The sequence below is a fragment of the Oncorhynchus mykiss genome, chromosome 24 (genome assembly GCF_057628025.1).
Source record: "Oncorhynchus mykiss isolate SJ-2025 chromosome 24, ASM5762802v1, whole genome shotgun sequence".
Lineage (NCBI taxonomy): Eukaryota > Metazoa > Chordata > Actinopteri > Salmoniformes > Salmonidae > Oncorhynchus > Oncorhynchus mykiss.
The window spans coordinates 4095805-4118024 of NC_143045.1; the positions used below are offsets into that span (position 1 = coordinate 4095805).

General features: G+C 43.1%; 1 protein-coding gene across 3 annotated transcripts; it reads left to right on the top strand.

The window, feature by feature from the left end:
- Positions 1–59: 59 nt before the first annotated feature.
- On the top strand, positions 60–21341 carry LOC110503565 (putative lipid scramblase CLPTM1). 3 transcript variants are annotated; one of them, XM_021581958.3, is made up of 15 exons: positions 60–142; positions 7051–7178; positions 9714–9837; positions 10162–10320; positions 10402–10519; positions 10618–10703; positions 10813–10933; positions 11124–11368; positions 11527–11620; positions 11715–11842; positions 12031–12093; positions 12184–12279; positions 12388–12523; positions 12929–13096; positions 20380–21341. In XM_021581958.3, the coding sequence occupies exons 1-15, from the start codon at positions 98–100 to the stop codon at positions 20577–20579; spliced, it is 1911 nt and encodes a 636-aa protein (XP_021437633.3). In that variant the 5' UTR covers positions 60–97; the 3' UTR covers positions 20580–21341. The 3 variants fall into 3 exon arrangements, with proteins under 3 accessions (XP_021437633.3, XP_090074242.1, XP_090074243.1); XM_090218116.1 differs by lacking the exon at positions 60–142 and adding an exon at positions 1797–1981; XM_090218117.1 differs by lacking the exon at positions 60–142 and adding an exon at positions 4761–5024.
- The last annotated feature ends 879 nt before the right edge of the window (positions 21342–22220 follow it).

Here is a 22220-nt window from a genome sequence, read left to right on the forward strand (position 1 = left end):
GCAACAAAAAAAAAACGTCACGTTGTAGATGTACCTATCTGAGCTCACGCGAGAACTTCAGTTTCATTGCCAGCGGTGTGCGACAGAGACAGCGAAGATGGCGTCGCAGGAGACCGAAGCTTCTCCGCAAGCCAACGGCGAGGTAAAAATGAATTAAATTGTATGACTGTCGTCAAAGTGTGAACGTACCAATATCGGCATATGGCTAACTCGAGCAGTGAATGGCACTGCAGACATTGTTATTGAAGTGTGATCGTTTCACACGCGAGCTTTTTGACGCTGTCAATGCCGGTCGTTTTATAAACGTCCCCCCTGCCTTTCACGGTGCGTTTGTTACAGCATCTTGCAAGTTTGTTATTTTCTGATAAACCGACAACCATATTTCTTATCAAAATAATGAGGTCGGTACTTGGGGTAACAGATCATGTCATGACAGTGGATGATTGGGTTAGCCCGTTTTAACCTAGCTAGTTAGCTACAAGAGTGGCTAGCTAGACTGGCGATGATATTTCGTCAGCCTAGCCAACGTTCGTTTAGCAGAATCATTTGTCAATCATTACCTTTAATCGCACTTCCTTTTTTAATGGACTAAAGTTATTACTTGGTAGACTAGGCTAGTCTGCTGCCTATCACTATCAACTGAGTGCTAAACGAATCACAGCCCGGCGCTGAGAATGATCGAACATCTGTGTTTTCTAGATTTTGGTTCGTTAGCTACTTAGTTATTTATGTATGTTGCATTTTATTAGCTAGCAAGCAGATCCGACCGCATGCTTAGCGCTGTACTAGGGTCAGACGGGATTCATGTATAGATTAAGACACGGCGGAGCTGGCGCAAAATATGGCTCGGGAAACATACCTCAATCCAGGGATGAGAAATGTTGTATTCCGATTTGTCCCATTATCCAAACTGTTACACCGAGAAGTTTGCTGGAAACGTTAGGTAACATGCAAAGTAGTTAAAATAGCTAAAACATGTTTTGGTTGTCTGTAATTTGAATTTGCAACCTTTGGGTTGCTAGACATTTGCGTTAAACGCCCAACCAACCACCCTACTTTAATTTTTGTATGTCTTTTGTAACCATACCAAATGTAAAATCTACTAATTTGGGTGTCCTGAATGTACAATTACTATGTTACGTCTAGTCTGAGACCAGGCTGTTTTTCTGGAAAACTGCCCTTTTCATCCTCAAGCCACGGCAGCCATTTTGGAATTGCGGTGTCAGCCAATCCGCTTCTTTGTTGTTCAAGGCGACATGCCATTCCATAATGGCTGCTGTGGCTACTGATAACTGTCATTCAATCTTCTCCTGTAACAGTTGGGATAATGGGACAATTCGAAGTACAAAGCATTTATCATCCCTGAATTGGGGTATGTTTTCCAAGTGAGACGCCGAATAATCTAAACAATTTACACGGTGAGCCTGTCTGACCCTAGTGCATCTGTAAGCAAGCGGGTTGGATATTCTTGTTAGTTATTAGCTAACTAGCAAGCTAGTCACTACTCATCAGTTAGCAAGCTAATGTTGACTTCGGTCAAACATCCGTGCACATGCATGCCACGGGACTGTCATCCCCTTCTGAACAGATCGGATCAATTACAAATTTTTGGTTCTTGTGACATTTGCTTTAACTGGGAGACTACGCATGCAAAAAAAAAAATTTAGAGGAGGAGGAGGGGGGGTAATTTCTTGCTGTGTCTCAACAAGCCTCCTGATTTGATAGTTATTAAATCAACTTCAAACGCATCCGCTAGAGGCCCTCTTACCATGCTAGCCTTCAGAGTGGTGTTCTCTAAGGTCCTCATGGCTTGTTTGTGCAGATACTTCTAGTTGATTATCCACTGCATTCACGAGTATCCACTCATAGGAACCAGTTTGGTCCTCTTATCACAGATACTGTCAGTCATCTCACCAATGAGGAATGCTACAGGAGCCAAGGCAGCAGCTGTCTTTCGATTCCCTCCATGAAAGATTGACAGGTAAAAAGGGATGTGTTGTCTCTCTTAGCAGTAGGCAAAGCCATTGGTTGTTTTGAAGCTTTTACTCTGTGTCCCATTGGCAGAATTTAGTAGCGGGTAAAATGTTAACCCCAGTTGACAATGTGAGTTGTAAGGATTACTTCTTACTGGGAAAATAAGTTGGATTTTGGATCCTGTGTAATCTTGGGGTGCCCTCTGGAACAAAACGGAGCATCTGCCACAGATAATGAAATCATTCCAGTCAGTTAACATCATAAGGAAACTGCTGCCTTCACTCAAAAACACTCATGCAGCACTGTTTAGCTTCAGCCTCTTAGGCCATGGTGGTCACTGTGTTGACTGAAACCTTTGACTGTCAATGCAGTTTGTTCTTAGAGGCTTGCTGTCCATCCCTTTTTGTGTTGGTGACATGCAGGGGAGATGTGATTTTCAGAAAGTGGGACCTGTCTTGTGACTTGGCGTGTGCTTGTCTTTTGTTTCACTGGGCAACAATGCACCCCTGCTTGGGCTTTCTGACTGACACGTTCTTGGCTTGGAATGCTTCCTTCATGCTGCACTCCAAACCATAAAACTTAATTAGACAGGATTTGACATGTAAGCAAAACCTATCAAAGTAGCTACATCATCATGGGTCCTAATAGTAGACTTTCAGGGGAACATTAATGCAGTATAAACCATTGACAAACCTCAGGAAATCACTTTCTTTATAAGTGACTCGCATAATTCATTGGTGGCTCTTGAAATGAGTCTCAGACTGGATAACCCCCCGAAGTGCTACCTTCCTCACCCTGGTTTGGGTCTTATTTTTTTTCTCTTGCTCGCTTTAGGTCAAATTTAGTTGATGCTGGAAAATCAAAAATCTTTTCTTATAGTGTTCATGGAAACTGGGAACTTCTGGGTAAAATGTCCTACAGTCGACAAAACAAAATTCACCAAACATGACAGCTGTGATGGAAACAGGAAGATTCAATACAATTTTATAAATGCCGACAGCCTAGGGAGATTAAACATTAAACGGTTAGTTGCTGAAAATACATGTCATGATATAGGTGAATTTGCATAATTTAGTGGAATTAAATTGGCGTGTGTATTTTCGTTTTGTCGTCATGCATACCGAGGCTAGTTTGAGGAGCGGAATAGTCGATCACCTGTCAAAAAGCCTGCACTGATGAGAAACGTGCTTTTGTCAGCCAAGTCATTGCGCAACAAATAACATGCGACTGCGTCTAGAATTGTTTAACTTTGATGGCCACGGTTTTAAAATGAGCTTTTTTTGTCTTTCTCGATCTCGACTCGTAATAAAAGCACGCCTCCGATTCGAGTGCGTAGGCTATAACGTTAGTCAATGGTAAGAAGGCAATCAGCGCGTCACTCACCACTTTGCAATTTGAGTTTGCGGCAGTATATTCGTTTGAAACCTGAACATTTTACTTCAAATAATGAGTCATGTCTTACCTTGCTTCAAAGTAGCATTGCGAAAATCCATCCATAGAAACGTGGAGGCAATTATTTTAGACTTCCTCATGCCATTAATCAGCATTTCTCTCATGTTCAAATCAAATTCCCGTCATTTGCGTTTTGGCAAATGTTTTAAAAATACGTTTTATTAGCTGCTTCATTACAGCAGTTGCATGTTAAATAGTAGACCATAGAGACTTTTGGCTCTGTGGCGACAGAGCCCCCACCTGTTTTGAGCCCCACATTTTTAGGTTAGAAATAGTGTTGCGAGGGCTCGGAAGCTTTCCGGGAAAATTTCCATGGGGAGTTAAGCCTGGGAATTGTGCTTAAATTCATTTTTTTTACCTTTTTTTTTGTGGGATACACAGAAGGCAATTCTAGATTTTGTGGCATATTTTGGTTAAACTATCCCCAATTCAATGGAATTGCAACCCTCTGCATGCACAGCGCATTCTTCCATCACATGTACAGCTGATTCTCAAGATCTTACACACTAATGAGATGCTACTGAGCCCACACTACTACACTGTCTGTGCCAAGGACTACATGCTTTCTGGTGAGTTTTGATTACAATACTGGGTGGGGTGAATATATTTTATGACATACATGATTTTTTGTTAACTAGTAAATAGTAGTCTACAGCAAAGTGTGTTTAAATGATTTCTAACTTAACAATTTCTGCTAGTTAGTCTTTGCTACCATGTGGGTTTTTAGCTTGCTTGAATCTGCTAACTGAGTGTTAATTAATCTGTTTCCATACATGTTTAATTAAAATATATATATCTTACAAAGGAGTTGTTTAATCTAACTGCCTAACTTTATCTGTACATGGAATAGTATTTTTATTTATTTAAATGTTTTACAAATGTTTTTATAACCTTTACAGGCAAATGCCACAGGCACTATCTGACAAAAATCCCTCTACTTCTATTCGAGGTGAAAATGATGAATTGGACACATAATCAATAGCAACAGCTCATGGTCCTCCTGGAATCAGATGTTTTTTTTTACTCAATGGAGGAATGTAGGCAGAGAAGCTGATGAATGTCTTGCTCGAGCTGTGTATGCAACTGGTTCAGCTCTGATGCTCACAGGCAATGTGTATTGGAAGAGATTTCTGAATGTTCTTCGCCCAGCATACACCCCTCCAACCAGACATGCTTTATCTACTCATTTGCTGGATGCAGAGTTCAACAGAGTTCAAGTGAAGGTCAAGCAAATAATTGAGAAAGCAGACTGAATTGCAATCATCTCTGATGGGTGGGCAAGGAATAATTAACTTCATAATCTCCACCCCTCAACTAGTATTCTACAATAGCACAGACACAAGGGACAACAGACAGACCAGTCCTTACGTTGCAGGTGAGCTCTAGGTAGTCATCAATGACCTTGGACCACAGAAGGTATTTGCACTGGTGACAGACAATGCTGCAAACATGAAGGCTGCTTGGTCTAAAGTGGAGGAGTCCTACCCTCACATCACACCCATTGTCTGTGCTGCTCATGCATTGAATCTGCTCTTCAAGGACATCATTGCACTGAAAACAATGGATACACACTACAAGACAGCCAAGGAAATGGTTAGGTATGTTAAGGGTCATCAAGTTGTAGCAGCAATCTACCTCACCAAGCAAAGTGAGAAGAATAAGAGCACCACATTGAAACTGCCCAGGAACACCCGTCGGGGTATTTTTCCCATAATGCCCCTTCATCTTGGAACATGCTATAGGAGATTTTAAAGGTAGGGGAGTTAGTGTCCTTGTCTTGTCGGTTTTTGGAGTTTGTGGAGGTGGACAAAATTGGTGTTGAACACTAAAATGTCAAGAAGCTGGTTGCACAAACTTACGACGGGGCAGCGGTGATGAGTGGTAATGTACGTGGTGTCCAAACGCTACTGAAGGACACTTACCCAAACCAGCAAATTGTGCACTTTCTGTTGGTTACGTCGTTTTGCTGTTTGGGAAAAAATGTAGGTGGTTGACCGGTTAATGAGGGTCAGTTAGTCAGCTGCAAAATGTACCAACATTTGCATCCCTACGACAGACATTTTGTTCTTCTTGTCTGTAAAATGTTTTATGCAAGAAATGGCAGTGGAAACAACTTTTTTTTTTTTATGCACAAATATTGATATAATAACCATCATATCGAAGTAAACTTGGAGTCGTGATTTGTGGTCCTGCCACTATGACTCGGAAAACAACGCACTTCAGCTAAATAAATAATGAACTTCACAGAGGGTGGTGGTGATGAGCTTGATGCTCCTTTACAATAAATATCGAGGGTCTTATTCTAGTGACATGATGGCTGCCGTATGACAAATAAACAATGAACTTGCTCTTTTGTCCATAATCATCTCGTGTAGGATATACCCGCACTATATCTGAGAGCTGCTGGCTAGAGCGCACGCGCCAATACCAGAGTGGGCACTTTTGCTATATAACGCAACATTTAAACCATCAGTAGAGTTGAAAATGCGATGGAAACCCATTTTAACTTGTTTTTTTTTTTATACAGTACGTAAGAATTTAATCACAGAAGTTGTGCACTACGTCATCACGCACAACTAGTTAATTTGAGGGGAAAACGTCTCTGGTGGGAAAATGCACATATTTTGTTAACGCAGAGAATATTAGCATAAATCTTTTGCCTAGGTATTGAAATTGCTTTTTTTTATATATATATATTTTTGCACCCTACATTCTACTTTATCATTGTTGTCCAGAGAACACGCACCAAGACAAGATTGGGCAAGTTTGCTATTTGATAGAAACAGTTTTTGTGACAACCGATGGAATCGCATTGAACTTAAGTTTCCATGAACTGAATAAAAAACTGATGTCCAGAAGGTGTTTTTTATGTCATCACGCACAGCTTTTCATCTGTTACAAGCCAGTTTGATGCAAACACTCCTGTGCATATCTTTTTGATGGATATTCCGCTAGTGGATGGAAACCCATCTTAGGATTCCCTGATTGATAGGGATGCACGATATAGCGGTGAACATATCGGAATCGGCCGATATTAGCTAAAAATGCCAACATCGGTATCAGCCGATGTCTGTTTAGTTCAACGCCGATGTTAAAAACCAATGTCAAAGCTACCGTGCATACCTATATAACGTAGGTACATGACAAACTCCACGTAAAATTTTGAAACGACTGAACAAATTAACGGAACAGAATAGCAAGTAAGTGAAATAAATATGTTTTGATTGTCCCCATTACCAGTAAAACATACTTAAATGCCAACAATAACTTTTTTGTGTGTAACCTTTATTTAACGAGGCAAGTCAGTTAAGAACAAATTCTTATTTACAATGACGGCCTGGACGAAGCTGGGCCAATTGTGTGCCGCCCTATGGGACTCCAAATCACGGCCGGATGTGATACTGCCTGGATTAGAACCAGGGACTTTAGTGACGCCTCTTTCACTGAGATGCAGTGCCTATTTAACTGTACTAGAATGCTGAAAAGGCAGCTAAAATGTTTAAATATTGGTTATTTGTATCGTTTCGTTTTTGGCAAGGAAAATATTGGATATCGGTATCGGCCAAAATATTTAATATCGGTGCATCACTACTGGTGTGTGTGTGTGTGTGTGTGTGTGTGTAGGTGAGCAGCAATGGAGCTGCTGCAGCCGTGGATGGCCAGGCCATACAGACTGCTGTTGGGGACCCTGCACAGCCCCCGCCGGCTCCACCACCCAACGCATGGTCGGTCATAAAGGGAGTACTCTTCAGGTGGGTCAGAGATGTGTGCACGGAAAGTATTCAGACCCTTTTACTTTGTCCATATTTTGTTACGCTACAGCCTTATTCTAAAATTGATTAAATCTTTATTTTTTTTTCCGCTCATCAATCTACACACAATACCCCGTACTGAGAAATCAAACTGAAATATCACGTTTACACAAGTATTCAGACCCCTTTACTCAGTATTTGAAGCACCTTTGGGAGCAATTACAGCCTGGAGTCTTCTTGGGTATGATGCTACAAGCTTGGCCCAACTGTAATTGGGGAGTTTCTCCCATTCTTCTCTGCGGATCCTCTCAAGCACTGTCAGGTTGGATGGGGAGTGTCGCTGCACAGCTATTTTCAGGTCACTCCAGAGATGATCGGGTTCAAGTCCGGGCTCTTGCTGGGCCACTCAAGTACATTGAGACTTGTTCCCCTAGCCACTCCTGCGTTGTCTGTGTGGTTGGAAAGTGAACCTTTGCCCCAGTCTGAGGTCCTGAGCAGGTTTTCATCAAGGAACCCTCTCTGTACTTTGCTCCGTTCATCTTTCCCTCGATCCTGACTGATCTCCCATTCCCTGCCGCTGAAAAACATCCCACTGCATGTTGTTGCCACCACCATGCTTCACCATAGGGATGGTGCAAGGTTTCCTCCAGATGTCACAATTGGCATTATGGCCAAAGAGTTCAATCTTGGCATCATAAGAAACCAAGGTGCACGATGGCGCACGCGGAATCCAAACCGGCTGCGCGCGTGTGCCATTGTGCATAAATGCATATTTTATCCCCCCACACCAAACGCGATCACGACACTCAGGTTGAAATATAAAAACAAACTCTGAACCAATTACATTAATTTGGGAACAGGTTGAAAAGCATTAAACATTTATGGCAATTTAGCCAGCTAGCTTGCACTTGCTAGCTAATTTGTCCTATTTAGCTAGTTTGCTGTTGCTAGCTAATTTGTCCTGGGATATAAACATTGAGTTGTTATTTTACCTGAAATGCACACGGTCCTTCTACTCCGACCAATTAATCCACACATAAAACGGTCAACCGAATCGTTTCCCGTCATCTCTCCTCCCAGGCCTTTTCTTCTCTGGACTTTATATTGCGATTGGCAACTTTCATAAATTAGGTGCATTTCCGCCACCGCCCTTGTTCGTCTTTCAGTTACCCACGTGGGTATAACCAACGAGGAGATGGGAGAGTCAGGAGTTGCAGTGCGATCTGCGTCACAAATAGAACTGACTTCTATTTTAGCCCTTGGCAACGCAGATGCTCGTTGGCGCGCACGAGCAGTGTTGGTGCAATAATTGATTAATATAGATTTCTACATTTATTTTGAAACGCTCGCGATGCGAGCGGTCAAGTCATGGTATAAGTGTAAATATTGCTGTTACATTGCACAACCTTCAATGTTATGTCATAATTATGTAAAATTCTGGCAAATTAATTATGGTCTTTGTTAGGAAGAAATGGTCTTCACACAGTTCGCAACGAGCCAGGCGGCCCAAACTGCTGCATATACCCTGACTCTGCTTGCACTGAACACAAGAGAAGTGACACAGTGTTTATTGTTAGGTACATTGGTGCAACGACAGTTCTTTTTTTTTTTGTGAATGTGCTTGTTAAATCATCACCAGTTTGGTGAAGTAGGCTGTGATTCGATAAATTAACAGGCACCGCATTGATTATTTGCAACGCAGGACAAGCTAGTTAACTACACATGGTTGATGATATTACTAGTTTAACTAGTGATTATGTTAGTTTTTTTTATAACATAAGTTTAATGCTAGCTAGCAACTTACCTTGGCTCCTTGCTGCATTCATGTAATCGGCGCCCAAAAATGCTGATTATCGATTATGAAAGCTTGAAATTGACCCTAATTAATCGGACATGTCGACCTCTAGTACGCACTACCCTCTGTAGTGCCTTAAGGTTGGATTCCGAGCAGTTCCCATACCAGGTGGTGATGCAACCGGTCAGGATGCACTCGATGATGTAGCTGTGGGACTTTTTGAGGATCTGGGGACCCATGTCAAATCCTTTCAGTCTCCTGTTTCTAAGACAGTCATGAAGAGGGCACCCTGGCATTGTCGTGCCCTCTTCATGACTGTCTTAGCGTGTTTGGACCATGATAGTTTGTTGGTGACGTGGACACCAAGGAACTGTAATCAATCCTCCCCAACATCTGATGTGAGATATATATATATATATATATATATATATATATAACACTCGTCTTTATCTCCACCTTTGTTTCAGACACATACCCTTTATGGTAGATTTTAAGTGGGATCGTTGGGACTACACTATACTACTAACCTAGCATTTAACCCTTACCATAACTGTTTTAAATTTCAACTTTAATGGGGTGATGTCATTTGGGTGGTCCCAATCATAGAAATGTAATTCTATTTCTATGGTTCCAAGCACCCCACTTAGAAAAAACAACCTTTTTACACATTTGACAAAAAGTTTAATTGGTTTCAATTGGACTTACTTGACTTTCTTCTTCTCTTTCCTCATCCTCTACAGGATCTTTGTCATCTGGGCCATCAGTAGCTGGTTCCGCAGAGGGTCCTCTACACCAGACCCCAGTACCCCAGCTGGGGCACCGCATTTACCCAGCCGAAACCTTTTCCCCAAGGAAAGCCTCATGGTACACCAGCCTTTTCACACCGTTCTGCATAAGCGATTAACCCCAGGTCATGTGACAGTATTGACTTCCTGGTTGACCTTTTGGTCTGTGCCTGCCGCTCAGTGGTAGTTCTCTGGGTGAGTTGTGTGCACAACTTGTCTCCGTTGATGAGCTTTATCCTGGCTAGCTTGTTGACTTGCACTCAGTAATTAGTTCACACTGCTGGAAAAAGAAGCTATGCCACAGCAAACAACCACCCAAAGTGGTTGAGAGCAAGTCAATAAGAGAATATGGAAATACATTACATGAAGACTAAGTGATAACCTGTTTTCTTTTTGCCCTCAGGACCTGTATGTGTACATCTCCCAGGACGAGGTGTTCTCTGACTTCAACGACACACAGTCCCTGTTCTGGTTCCATAGAGACCTGGTCTACGGAGACTGGAACACTGGAGAAGATGGGGACGGCTGCTATGAGCACTCAATAGATCTGAACATCCCAGAGGTGAGGGAGCAGGAGGGAGAAGTGAAGGTAGAATGTCCATTTTCTAATCTCTTTCTCTTTCGCTGATCCTATGTGCTACAGAAGGTGCAAATGAATGGTTCCCTCTACATCCACGTGTATTTCACAAAGACTGGTTTCCACCCGGACCCCAAACGCAAGGGCCAGTATCGTCGGCTAGCGACAGTCCATGCCACGCGGAGTAAGTAACCCCCCCCTCCCCCACTCTGGTGCATGCATGACCTTTTCAAAGTAGTATGTCAGTGGTTTCACTCACGTTTTCCTCTTTGACTCTTTCAGTGCTGAACAAGTTCAAACGCAGGAAGTTCGTGAAGACTAAGAACCTGCTGACGGGGGAGACCGAGACCGACCCGGAGATGATCAAGGTCGGCTGTGTTTACCATGATGCATAGACCCTATTTTTGTTTTCGGTCAGTAAACCCAGTCCGTACAGTATTGATTAACTGCCGTTCCTCTTTTCTCCCCCCACCCCAGCGAGCGGAGAGCCACGGCCCAGTGGAGATCATCTCCCACTGGCACCCTAACCTCACCATCAACATGGTGGACGACCATACAGCCTGGGTCAAGGGCTCGGTCCCACCTCCACTGGACCAACGTAAGCTCTACCAACCTATTCTCACGCTTCTCAGTGGTTCAGACCAGAGCATGTATTAGGAGGGTTGAGATCTACTGCTTCTTTACAAATATCTAACTAAAGGAGAAATACCTTTTTGTTGTTGTTTTGTTACTGCTCTATTCCGTCTCATTTTCTCAACCCATTCTTTTTACCCTCCACAACCCTACAGATGTGAAGTTTGACGCTGTGAGCGGCGACTACTATCCTATCGTCTACTTCAACGACTACTGGAACCTGCAGAAAGACTACTACCCCATCAATGAGAGCCTGCAGTCGCTGCCTCTGCGCCTGTCCTACTGCCCGCTGTCCCTGTGGCGCTGGCAGCTCTACGCTGCCCAGAACGCCCGCTCACCGTGGAACTTCCTGCCAGAGGACACCTATGAGCAGTCTGACGAGGACCAGGACTCTGTCAAGGTCAGGGGTTAGAGGTCATAGGCTGGGGCAGGGCGTACATTTTTGTTTTGCTTTTGCTCCTCCAATTTAGCACATCGTAGAATCAAACTGGTCCCGGAGTCTGGACCCCATGTTGTTTCCCTGGTAACCGTGGCTAAGGAACTGTGTTGTCTCTGTAGGTGGCCCTGCTGGAAACCAACCCCTACCTCCTGGGCGTGACCATTGTGGTCTCAATCGTTCACAGCGTCTTCGAGTTCCTGGCATTCAAGAATGGTGAGCTCACTGTGCTTCTTTTTTCCCACAGCTTAACTGCCTATTACATGTATTTTGTGTGGTTGAATGTTCTTTCTATTCTGGTGTGTGTTAGACATCCAGTTCTGGAACAGCAGGCAGTCCATGGAGGGTCTCTCTGTGCGCTCCATCATCTTCGGGGTGTTCCAGTCCCTGGTGGTGCTGCTCTACATCCTGGACAATGAGACGAACTTTGTGGTGCAGGTCAGTGGGTTTTTCCATTTGTGTGTGTGTGTATATGTATGTATTGTGTGTGTGTGTGTGTGTGTATATATATATATTAAAATAAAGACTTGTCACCAGACCCCAGGCTCTGTAGGGATGTCGTTCATGACCATTGTACTAGAGCAGAGTGGTCCCTTCTCTAATCCCCAGCTCGTGTCCCATAACAGGTCAGCGTGTTCATCGGCCTGCTCATCGACTTCTGGAAGATCACCAAGGTCATGGACGTCAAGGTGAGATGGAGAACAGGTATTTCTCTTGTTTTCGGGTTGCGCAAATGAATCCCTGTTTGTTAGCTAATCTGGATGTCGGTTTCCCCTTAGTTGGACAGAGAGAACAAGTTGTTCGGGATCCTCCCACGCTTATCAATAAAAGACAAGTCCACGTACGTGCAGTCCTCCACCAAAGTCTTCGACGACGTAAGGAAACCCGTCAACGCCACACACAATACAACAGCTTTTATTGACCGCTAGAATGGCAACTCTTCTACTGACGTTTTTTTGTCCTGTCCTCTTCCCTCTGCGTAGATGGCGTTCAAGTACCTGTCATGGCTGCTCTACCCTCTGTTCGGGTGCTATGCCGTCTACAGTGTGCTGTACCAAGAGCACAAAGGCTGGTACTCATTCGTACTGGGCATGCTCTATGGCTTCTTGTTAACCTTTGGTGAGTCACGGGTGGTCATTGTTCAGAAATGGGATTGTAAATATTTTTGTTTATTTTTCTGGTTTTGGAAAATCCTCGTTTTCTATGCTGTGATGATCAAATCGCTAAATATCAGTTGCACAGTCCAGGACAAGTGAGAGTCTATGCCGTCTTAATCCTAATTTTACATAGCCTGATCCCTATTGACAGTCTGTCCGAGCAGACAGTCGAGCCTTATTGACCCGTAAGTCTATAATTATTGATAGTCTGTCCTTGTTAACACACTCTCTCCTAAATGTCTCTTTATTAATTGACATCCTAAGTGATATTCGACCCTAAGTGACACTGTCGGAGACGGACTAAGTGCGACGCTCATCGTTTCTTTGATCTGATTCGTCGTGGTGTCTGCTTTGTGATTTGGCTCAGGTTTCATCACGATGACGCCACAGCTGTTCATCAACTATAAGATGAAGTCCGTGGCCCACCTCCCATGGAGGATGCTCACCTACAAGGCACTGAACACCTTCATCGACGACCTGTTCGCCTTTGTCATCAAGATGCCCATGATGTACAGGATAGGATGTCTCAGAGACGGTGCGTTATTACTCACTGCCCTCCAACACACACACACATTTCATAGACTTAAGTACAGTCCATCCCGGGTCTTAACAATGACTATCCCATTGATGTGAGAGGAGAAAAAAAACATTTAAAAAAGAGTTCCCTTGGGGGTTTAACGGTACACGTATTTATACCGAACCGTTTGTTTCTGGCTGCATCGTGGACCTGAATGAATGCATCCCAAAAATATATGAACAAAGTAATAACACTAGGCCTGCAGCCTGTCTACGCTGCATTGTCTGCCTTTTTGAGTACGTCTGAGCTGAAAAATAACATGTTCAGGCTGTTGCGTTAACGACCACAGTGGTTCCTCATTTGAAATCATACTGTAGTGTCGTGAACGATATGTTGTGACATGTCGGTGAGTCGCAGCGCTTGCAGTTAATACTCATTTAAAACACCAGAGGGCATATTTGATCACATCTTCTCCATCTAGTCTTTTTATCCTTCTTTTTATTGACGGAAACACAAAGATGTTGATGAACAAAAACCGTATACTACTTTCTATTGGCTGTAAAGTATATACTGTACATCATGACCCAATAAGGTTGTTTTGATTACGTGGATTATAATTGTCATTTGTAGGGGGTTGAAGCATTTTCGTCAGGGCAAATCAGGTCTGTGGTATTGACTTAGACATTTCAAACTTTAGTCTTGTGTCAGGTGAACTGTTGTAGCTTTTGGTTTGCTCGTTTTGTTTAAGCGTTTCAGTTATAAAAAAAATAAGAAACGAAAGGGAGCCTTGAATAATTAAACAATATATGAGCTGCAACAAGTTGGCTAAAGCAATTGCAATCACGATTGAAAGCGACTGTTTTTAATCTTTGGTTGTGCTATTATTGTATTTGTTGTGTTACAAATCGTCATTTAAAAAAAAAAACAATTCCCACCTGTCAATTGCCAAATATCTAAATTCTTATTAGCCAATCACGTGATCGGGTCCTTATCAGGCATCGCAGCTTCGAAGTAACAACTGAGACATAAACTGAACAAGTTCCACAGACATGTGACCAACAGAAATGTAATAATGTGTCCCTGAACAAAGGGGGGGGTCAAAATCAAAAGTAAGTCAGTGGACCTCGTGGACTGCACCAGATTTGCCAGTTCTTGCTGTGAGATGTTACCACACTCTTCCACCAAGGCACCTACAAGTTCCCGGACATTTCTGGGGGGGAATGGCCCTAGCCCTCACCCTCCGGTCCAACAGGTCCCAGACGTGCTCAATGGGATTGAGATCCGGGCTCTTCGCTGGCCATGGCAGAGCAATGACATTCCTGTCTTGCAGGAAATCACGCACAGAACGAGCAGTATGGCTGGTGGCATTGTCATGCTGGAGGGTCATGTCAGGATGAGCCTGCAGGAAGGGTACCACATGAGGGTGGAGGATGTCTTCCCTCTAACGCATAGAGTTGAGATTGCCTGCAATGACAACAAGCTCAGTCCGATGATGCTGTGACACACCGCCCCAGAACATGACGGACCCTCCACCTCCAAATCGATCCCACTCCAGAGTACAGGCCTCGGTGTAACGCCTATTCCTTCGACAATAACTGTGAATCCGACCATCACCCCTGGTGAGACAAAACCGAGACTCTTCAGTGAAGAGCACTTTTTGCCAGCTCTGTCTGGTCCAGCGACGGTGTGTTTGTGCCCATAGGCAACGTTGTTGCCGGTGAGGACAGGCCTACAAGCCCTCAGTCCAGCCTCTCTCACTGATGGAAGGATTGTGCATTCCTGGTGTAACTCGGGCAGTTGTTGTTGCCATCCTGTACCTGTCCCGCAGGTGTGATGTACCGATCCTGTGCAGGTGTTGTTACACGTGGTCCGCCACTGCGAGGACGATCAACTCCCGTCCTGTCTCCCTGTAGCGCTTTCTTGGGCGTCTCATAGTACGGACATTGCAATTTATTGCCCTGGCCACATCTGCAGTCCTCATGCCTCCGTCACGCAGATGAGCAGGGACCCTGGGCATCTTTCTTTTGGTGTTTGTCAGAGTCAGTAGAGAACTTCGGACACTAAAGAGGCTTTTCATAACTGTGACCTTAATTGCCTACCTTCTGTAAGCTGTCTTAACAACCGTTCCACAGGTGCATGTTCATGAATTGTTTATGGTTCATTGAACCATGGGAAACGGCGTTTAAACCCTTTATAATGAAGATATGTTAAGTTATTTGGATTTTTAGAAATTATCTTTGAAAGACGGGGTCCTGAAAAAGGTCCTTTTTTGTTTGTTTTTTTTGCTGAGTTTCTATACCCAACATATTCAACATGCATTATATAGTGATGGTTTTATATCAATTACACCTATTGTAGTTGAAAAAAGCTTGCCCAGTTTTCCAATTGTTTTTTTTTTTACTGGTTCCACATCTGTATTACATCACTAGGTGGAGACATTGACCATAGTACCCCAAACCCTGAGTACCGACCTGTATGGTCTACCACATGTCTCATTAGCACCACCAGCTGACGATTTCTCCTTAATTGTCTTCCCCATGCCCTAATAGGAACTTGTCCATTCACTTTGTGATTATTCTGAAGAAGGCCATTGAAGGCCTCAACATCATTCTTTTAAACCTGTTTAGCGAAAGTAAAGTTTTAGTGTTGAGCGAGCGTTGTGCCTTTTCCATTCCAATGTGTTCGTCATATAGGAATGCTAAAAACATTTATTTTAACAGCTCCAAAGCAATTGCCTGTCTATGGCTCAGGAACCACTTGCCTCTTTCTGTAATCAAGATACCTGCTGGTAACTCTTGTTGGATTCTGGGTTAAACTTGGAACATTTGCTATCCTAGGAACTATGTTTTACATCAGAAGTCGGTGGCTTTGGAATGTGCTGGGTGGACGGGAGGAAGTCACAGGATTGCTATAGGGGATAGGGATGGACATCTGTGGATTAGGAAAATGAGGGGTTGAGGTCAGGTCAGATCCCCTTAAGGGAGAAAGAGTGTATATACTAACTTGGAGTGTATATACTAACTTGGAGTGTATATACTAACTTGGAGTGTATATACTTGTTGTGGTGGAAACATGTGTCTAGTGCAGCTCTAATGATCCTCTGGGAAGAATACACATGGTTAAGCTTTCAGAGTGTCAGAGTTTTATTACTCTGAGAATCAGAACACTTAACTGTTAAGACAGCTTATGGGGTCTCCTGTAGGCCGTCATTGTAAATAAGAATTAGTTCTAAATAAGAATGAGTTAAATAAAGGTTAAAATAAAATGTTTTTAAAAAATCTGTCAACGACATTAAGACTAAACCGGACACGCTCTTAGGCCTACAGCTGAGTGGTGGTTATACAAGGCTATACAAGGTTATACCATCTAATGACATGACTTATTATAATGATGATCATAATTGTAATAACAATAAGGAGATGAAGAAAAAGGAGGGTAGAGAAGCGAGAGCTGCTTGCATATTATGTGTGACAAACCGATGGTGTTGGATTACAATACCTTTTCTGCCTGTTTGGAACCGTGTAAACAACACGAATACCAGAGAATCTGTTCTAACAAACATTTTGTAAAGCCTTTTATTAAAGCATAGCAAAGATTTTAAAAACAGACTGCTTGCTTTACCCAACATTTATCTGACATTTTGCAGTTGTGTGATACTTGGTACTCACGGAGTCAGTAGACTATTAAATAAACTCAAACAGGCAACAGAAGCAGGATCCGTCTCATTCCTGTAGACATACCTTTGGTCATGTAGTGTATGTGTAAACCTGCTCGTTGAACGTCTCATTCCAAAATCTTAGGAGTTTTAATATGGACTTGGTACCCCCTTTGCTTCTATAACATCCTCCACACTTCTGGGAAGGCTTTCCACTAGATGTTGGAACATTGCTGCGGGGACTAGCTTGCAGTCAGCTTTCCAATTCATCCCAAAGGTGTTCATTGAGGTTGAGTTCAGGGCTCTGTGCAGGACAGTCAAGTTCTACCACACCAATCTCGACAAACCATTTCTGTATGCACCTCGCTTTGTGCACGGGGGGCATTGTCATGCAGAAACAGGAAAGTGCCTTCCCCGAACTGTTGCCACAAAGTTGGAAGCACATAATCGTCTTGAATGTCATTGTATTCGGTAGCATTAAGATTTCCCTTTCACTGGAACTAAGGGGCCTAGCTCGGACTTTGAAAAACAGCCCCATCCTCCACCAAACTTTACAGTTGGTGCTAAGCATTGGTTCAGGTAGTGTTCTCCTTGCATCCGCCAAACCCAGATTAGTCTGTCATCACTCCAGAGAACGCGTTTCCACTGCTCCAGAGTCCAATGGTGGCGAGCTTTACACCACTCCAGCCGACGCTTGGTATTGCGCATGGTGATCTTAAGCTTGTGTGCGGTTGCTCAGACATGGAAACCCATTTCATGAAGCTCCCAACGAACAGTTATTGTGCTGACGTTGCTTCCAGAGGCAGTTTGGAACTCGGCAGTGAGTGTTGCAACCGAGGACATCATTTTTACGCGCTACGGCACTCGGTGGTCCCATTCTGTGAGCTTGTGTGGCCTACCCCTTTGAAGCTGAGCCACTGTTGCTCCTAGATGTTTCCATTTCACAGAGCTTCCAGTTGACCGGGGCAGCTCTAGCAAGGCAGACATTTGACAAACTGACTTGTTGGAAAGGTGGCATCCTATAACATTGCCATGTTGAAAGTCACTGAGCTCTTCAGTAAGGCCATTCTACTGCCAATTTGTCTACGTAGATTGCATGGCTGTGTGCTCAATTTTATACACCTGTCAGCAACAGGTGTGGATGAAATGGCCGAATCCACTCATTTGACAGGTGTCCACCTACTTTTGTGTGTGTGTGCGTGCGTATACATACATACATACATACATACTGTAGTGTATACGGATGATTTATAAAGATGGGCACGTTTAACCGTTAGGCTGTTGATTATAGATCTATTTATACTGAACAAAAACATATAAATGCAGCAATTTCAAAGGCGTTACAGGTCATACAAGAAAATCTGTGAAGTTTAAATAAATTCAGTAGGCCCTAATCTATGGAATTCAAATGATAGACGGATACCTTTTTTAAGGTTGTGAGGCCCGTTGGACGTACAGCCAAATTCTCTAAAACGACGTTGGTGTCCATGGTTCGGCTTATGGTAGAGAAATTAACATTTTAAATTACTTCGCAACAGCTCTGATGGACATTCCTGTAATCAACATGCCAATTGCGCGCTCCCTTGCCTTGAGATATCTGTGGCATTGTGTTGGGACAAAAGTGAACATTTTAATGGCCTTCTATTGTCCCCAGCACAAGCTACACCTGTGTAATGACCATGCTGTTTAATAAGCTTCCTGATATGTCACACCTGTCAGGTGGATGGATTATCTTGGCAAAGGAGAAATGCTCACTAACTGGGATGTAAACCAACTTTAACATTTTTGAGAAATACGCTTTTTGTGCGTTTGGAAAATGTCTGGGATCTTTTATTTCAGCTCATGAAACATGGGACCAACACTTTACATGTTGTGTTTCATATTTTTGTTCAGTGTAATTAAGTTGGTGTTTCCTCAATTTGCACTTTTATGCACAAAGCAACATATAGGGAAAGGCGACAATTCAATGGTCACTGAAGATTGTTTCAGAACCATGGACAGCTCTATTTTTCAGCATAGGGCTGATTGACTCACTTATTTGTAGCTTTTGTTCAAAACAAGTTATACTACAAAGCAGGGTTAAATGCATACTTTCTGATTGTCTTTAGCATGTTTATTGCTGCGTATATGCGCCCATTCTCGGTTGTTGAGAATATGGGGATTCAGCACCTCATGAACGTGCTCGAGACTTTATGAAACTGGAACCCTCGCACCCGTTTCAGAGTGGGTCCTACCCGTTTTCTATCTAAGCAAGGTAAAGCCGACGTTGTCAATAAATTGGCCAACGCATCATGTGTTGAGCTTACTACAGATCAGTGATGGGCAACTCCAGTCCTCAGGGTGTAGAGTGGTTTCACACTTCTCCCCATCCTAATCAAACACAGCTGAATAAACTAATTGCATTCTAAACTGAAGATCATGATTAGTTGATTGTTGGAGTCAGGTGTGTTAGCTGGGGCAAAAGTGTGACACCAATCAGGCCCCAGAGGATTGGAGTTGCCCATCCCTGCTACAGATGGATCTCCATGCCTACAGAGAGCTAATTAAATGATAACAAAATCTATATTGTAAAAGTGCATTTCCTGCAATTCTCCACATTATGGCATAGGGTGGAGGCAAATGTTTTAAATATGATCACTCGTGATCAATGTGCCCCACCCAGGTCGGTAATTCGAAACATGCTTACTACAAGTTTAGAAAGCTGGCCGCAAGACTAACTAAACAATCAAATATTTTTTTGTGCTGACATGGGCTAATTGAGTGAATGACTGATGCAGAACCACATGTGTTGTCTATTATTCTTAGTCTTAACAGTAAGTTGAGACCCAGGCTGAGTTGGTCCACCAGCCTACAAAATGTTCTGCGGGCTCATCCCTGGTGTAGATGAAAGGGACAGGTTAAGGTTTCTCAAGCCTTGAGACAATTGACACATGGGGTGTCAACTCAATATTAGGAAGGTGTCCGTAATGTACAATGTCTGAGCCATGTTTACATATTCATTTCACACAGATATTGCACTTTGTTGATGAGTAATTGTTTTCATTTCAGAAAAGGCAAAGTGTTGGTACTCCTGATTTGTGCTCTCATCAGCCATTATATGACTCATGATCATACATGGAATCAGGAATAGCAACACTTTGTATTTTAAAGGGCCAAAAATGTTGCTACAGTAACTATTGGCATTTCATTTTCCCGCTGTACCGAAACCGAACTGTGACCCCAAAACCACAATACGTACCCAACCATGTGTTTTGCTGAACATTACACCCCTAGTTTTGATACCCAAGGCTTATTGTCAGGGAAGATTTTACAGGTTTTAGTGACTCAACTGACTCAACACAGAAGTTGGCATAGTCTGAAATAACATCTGTGACTTCATCAAGATCAGAGCTGCTGTCCTCATACCTCCCACATAGTAGAGTCAAAACACCCCTGGAGACCAAATACCTCCCACATAGTACAGTCAAAACACCCCTGGAGACCAAATACCTCCCACATAGTAGAGTCAAAACACCCCTGGAGACAAGTGATACTGTTGTCATTCCAGATCTGGACAGTTATAACTGTTTTAACCTAATATGTACCCAACCATGGGTTTTGGTGAACATTACACCCCTGTAATAACTCTTATGTTTCCCTCCCACAGACGTAGTATTCTTTGTCTACCTGTACCAGCGCTGGATCTACAGGGTGGATCCCAATCGGATGAATGAATTTGGCACCAGCGGAGCAGAACCCACTGGAGTGGACCCTAACAAGGACAGCACAGCACAGGGGGAGGTCACAGCCACAGGGGAGGTCGCCGCCATAACAGAAAAAGCAGAGGAGGAGAAGAAGAACGATTAACATGACCAACCTATCCGCCTTTCTCTCCCTCGCTCCTGGGGCGAAGCGGACCTGTGGAAACCAGGCAGAGTGAAATGTCACTTGCCAGGGAAAAGGAGTCATTGTATTCTGTCATGGACACCGCTACATATTTCTGTTTAACTCTCTTCTTTGTGTGGGGGATCTGCAGCAAATCGTAATTAATGTAGACTCACTTTTTTCTTTTTTTTTCTGCAGTTCAAGTGAAACGTGATGTACTGTAATCGTTATCTTTTTCTATGGGTAACAGTAATGTTTTGGAAGCAAGGTTGTGAATGTGGGAGATCCAGTTGAGGGTGGAAGGTCGCAGTACATATCTCCGTATTTTCAGATCTTTGCGCCATTTATGGATTTCTTGTGATTTTTTTTATTTTTATTTTTCATTCCGTGTGTGAACGCAGTGTGTCATGGTGGGGTAACTGGAAATTGGTGAGTAGTGCTGGAGGAAACTGGAAGGGTCCAGAGCCAAGGGCAACGTGAAGGGAACCAAGATGGACGACCTGTCTAACCAACACTACCCACAGAAGACAGACTACCCTCCATTTTTAATCAAACGGTCGATGTTCCCAATAAGAACAAAAAAAAAACAGCCTTGTAGGTATTAATATAAATACATTAATATTATTGACTTGATTTCTGTTTTCAGCCATTTGAATTTATTTAGTATGTTCTGAAACTACAGAATCTCAGCTTGTAATGTTAATACTGATGTCAAAATGTCTAGCAATAGCTGATTTACAAGTCTTTATGCCTGGACTTCTGATTTTTGAATTATTTTACTACATTCACACGCCAAGCAGGACCACCTTGACATACAGTCTACAAGACATTAACAACCCACCCTCAGAACAGCCTCATAGCGCCGGGGCATGGACGCTACAAGGTGTCAAATGCGTACAACAGGGATGCTGGCCAATGTTGACTCCTATGCTTCCCACAGTTGTCAGGTTGGCTGGATGTCCTTTGGGTGGTGGACTATTCTTGATACACATGGGAAACTGTTGAGTGTGAGATGGTTTAAAGCAGTGTTTCTCAAACTATGTCCTGGGGCTGTACTTTTTTTTTTTTTCCCCTAGCACTTCACATTCAAATAATCAACTAATCATCAAGCTTAGATTATTTTAATCCGCTGTGTAGCGCTTGGGCAAAAACCAAAACATGCACCCTTTAGGGTCCCCAGGACTGAGTTTTGGAAACGCTGACATAAAGGCATCCCGCAGTAAAGTCACACACCTACACAATTACTTTTCCCCCCAATTTATTTCTCCCATAGGAGATTTTTAGAAACACTTAACAGGCTGTGATGAGTTATTAACCGTGTAAATCTCTCGGACAAGGTGATTTATCAATATATTCGGCTATTTATTCTCAGCTTTTAGAAATGCTAATTGGCATCAAAGTAGACGACATGCAAGATGACAAATCCCTGCAAGCACATTTCAAACTTACCCAAGACAGCTCTCCGAATTGTCAATTTAAGGAAATGTAGCCATTTTGTTCCTTACTAAATGTAGTTAACAGATGGTTAATCCAGAAATCCTTACCTTTTCCTCGTTTCGGCAGTCTCACCCAGAGCATCATGGGCATGGTTATCAAAACATGACGCCAGTTTAAGACTTCACA

Bases quoted from the DNA above. Each gene is read 5' to 3' on its own strand.
- LOC110503565 (XM_021581958.3), top strand. From the start codon at position 98: ATGGCGTCGCAGGAGACCGAAGCTTCTCCGCAAGCCAACGGCGAG. The intron at 10,321-10,401 runs GTGAGGGAGCAG...TATGTGCTACAG, and splicing joins TAGATCTGAACATCCCAGAG to AAGGTGCAAATGAATGGTTC. The intron at 11,621-11,714 runs GTGAGCTCACTG...GGTGTGTGTTAG, and splicing joins GTTCCTGGCATTCAAGAATG to ACATCCAGTTCTGGAACAGC.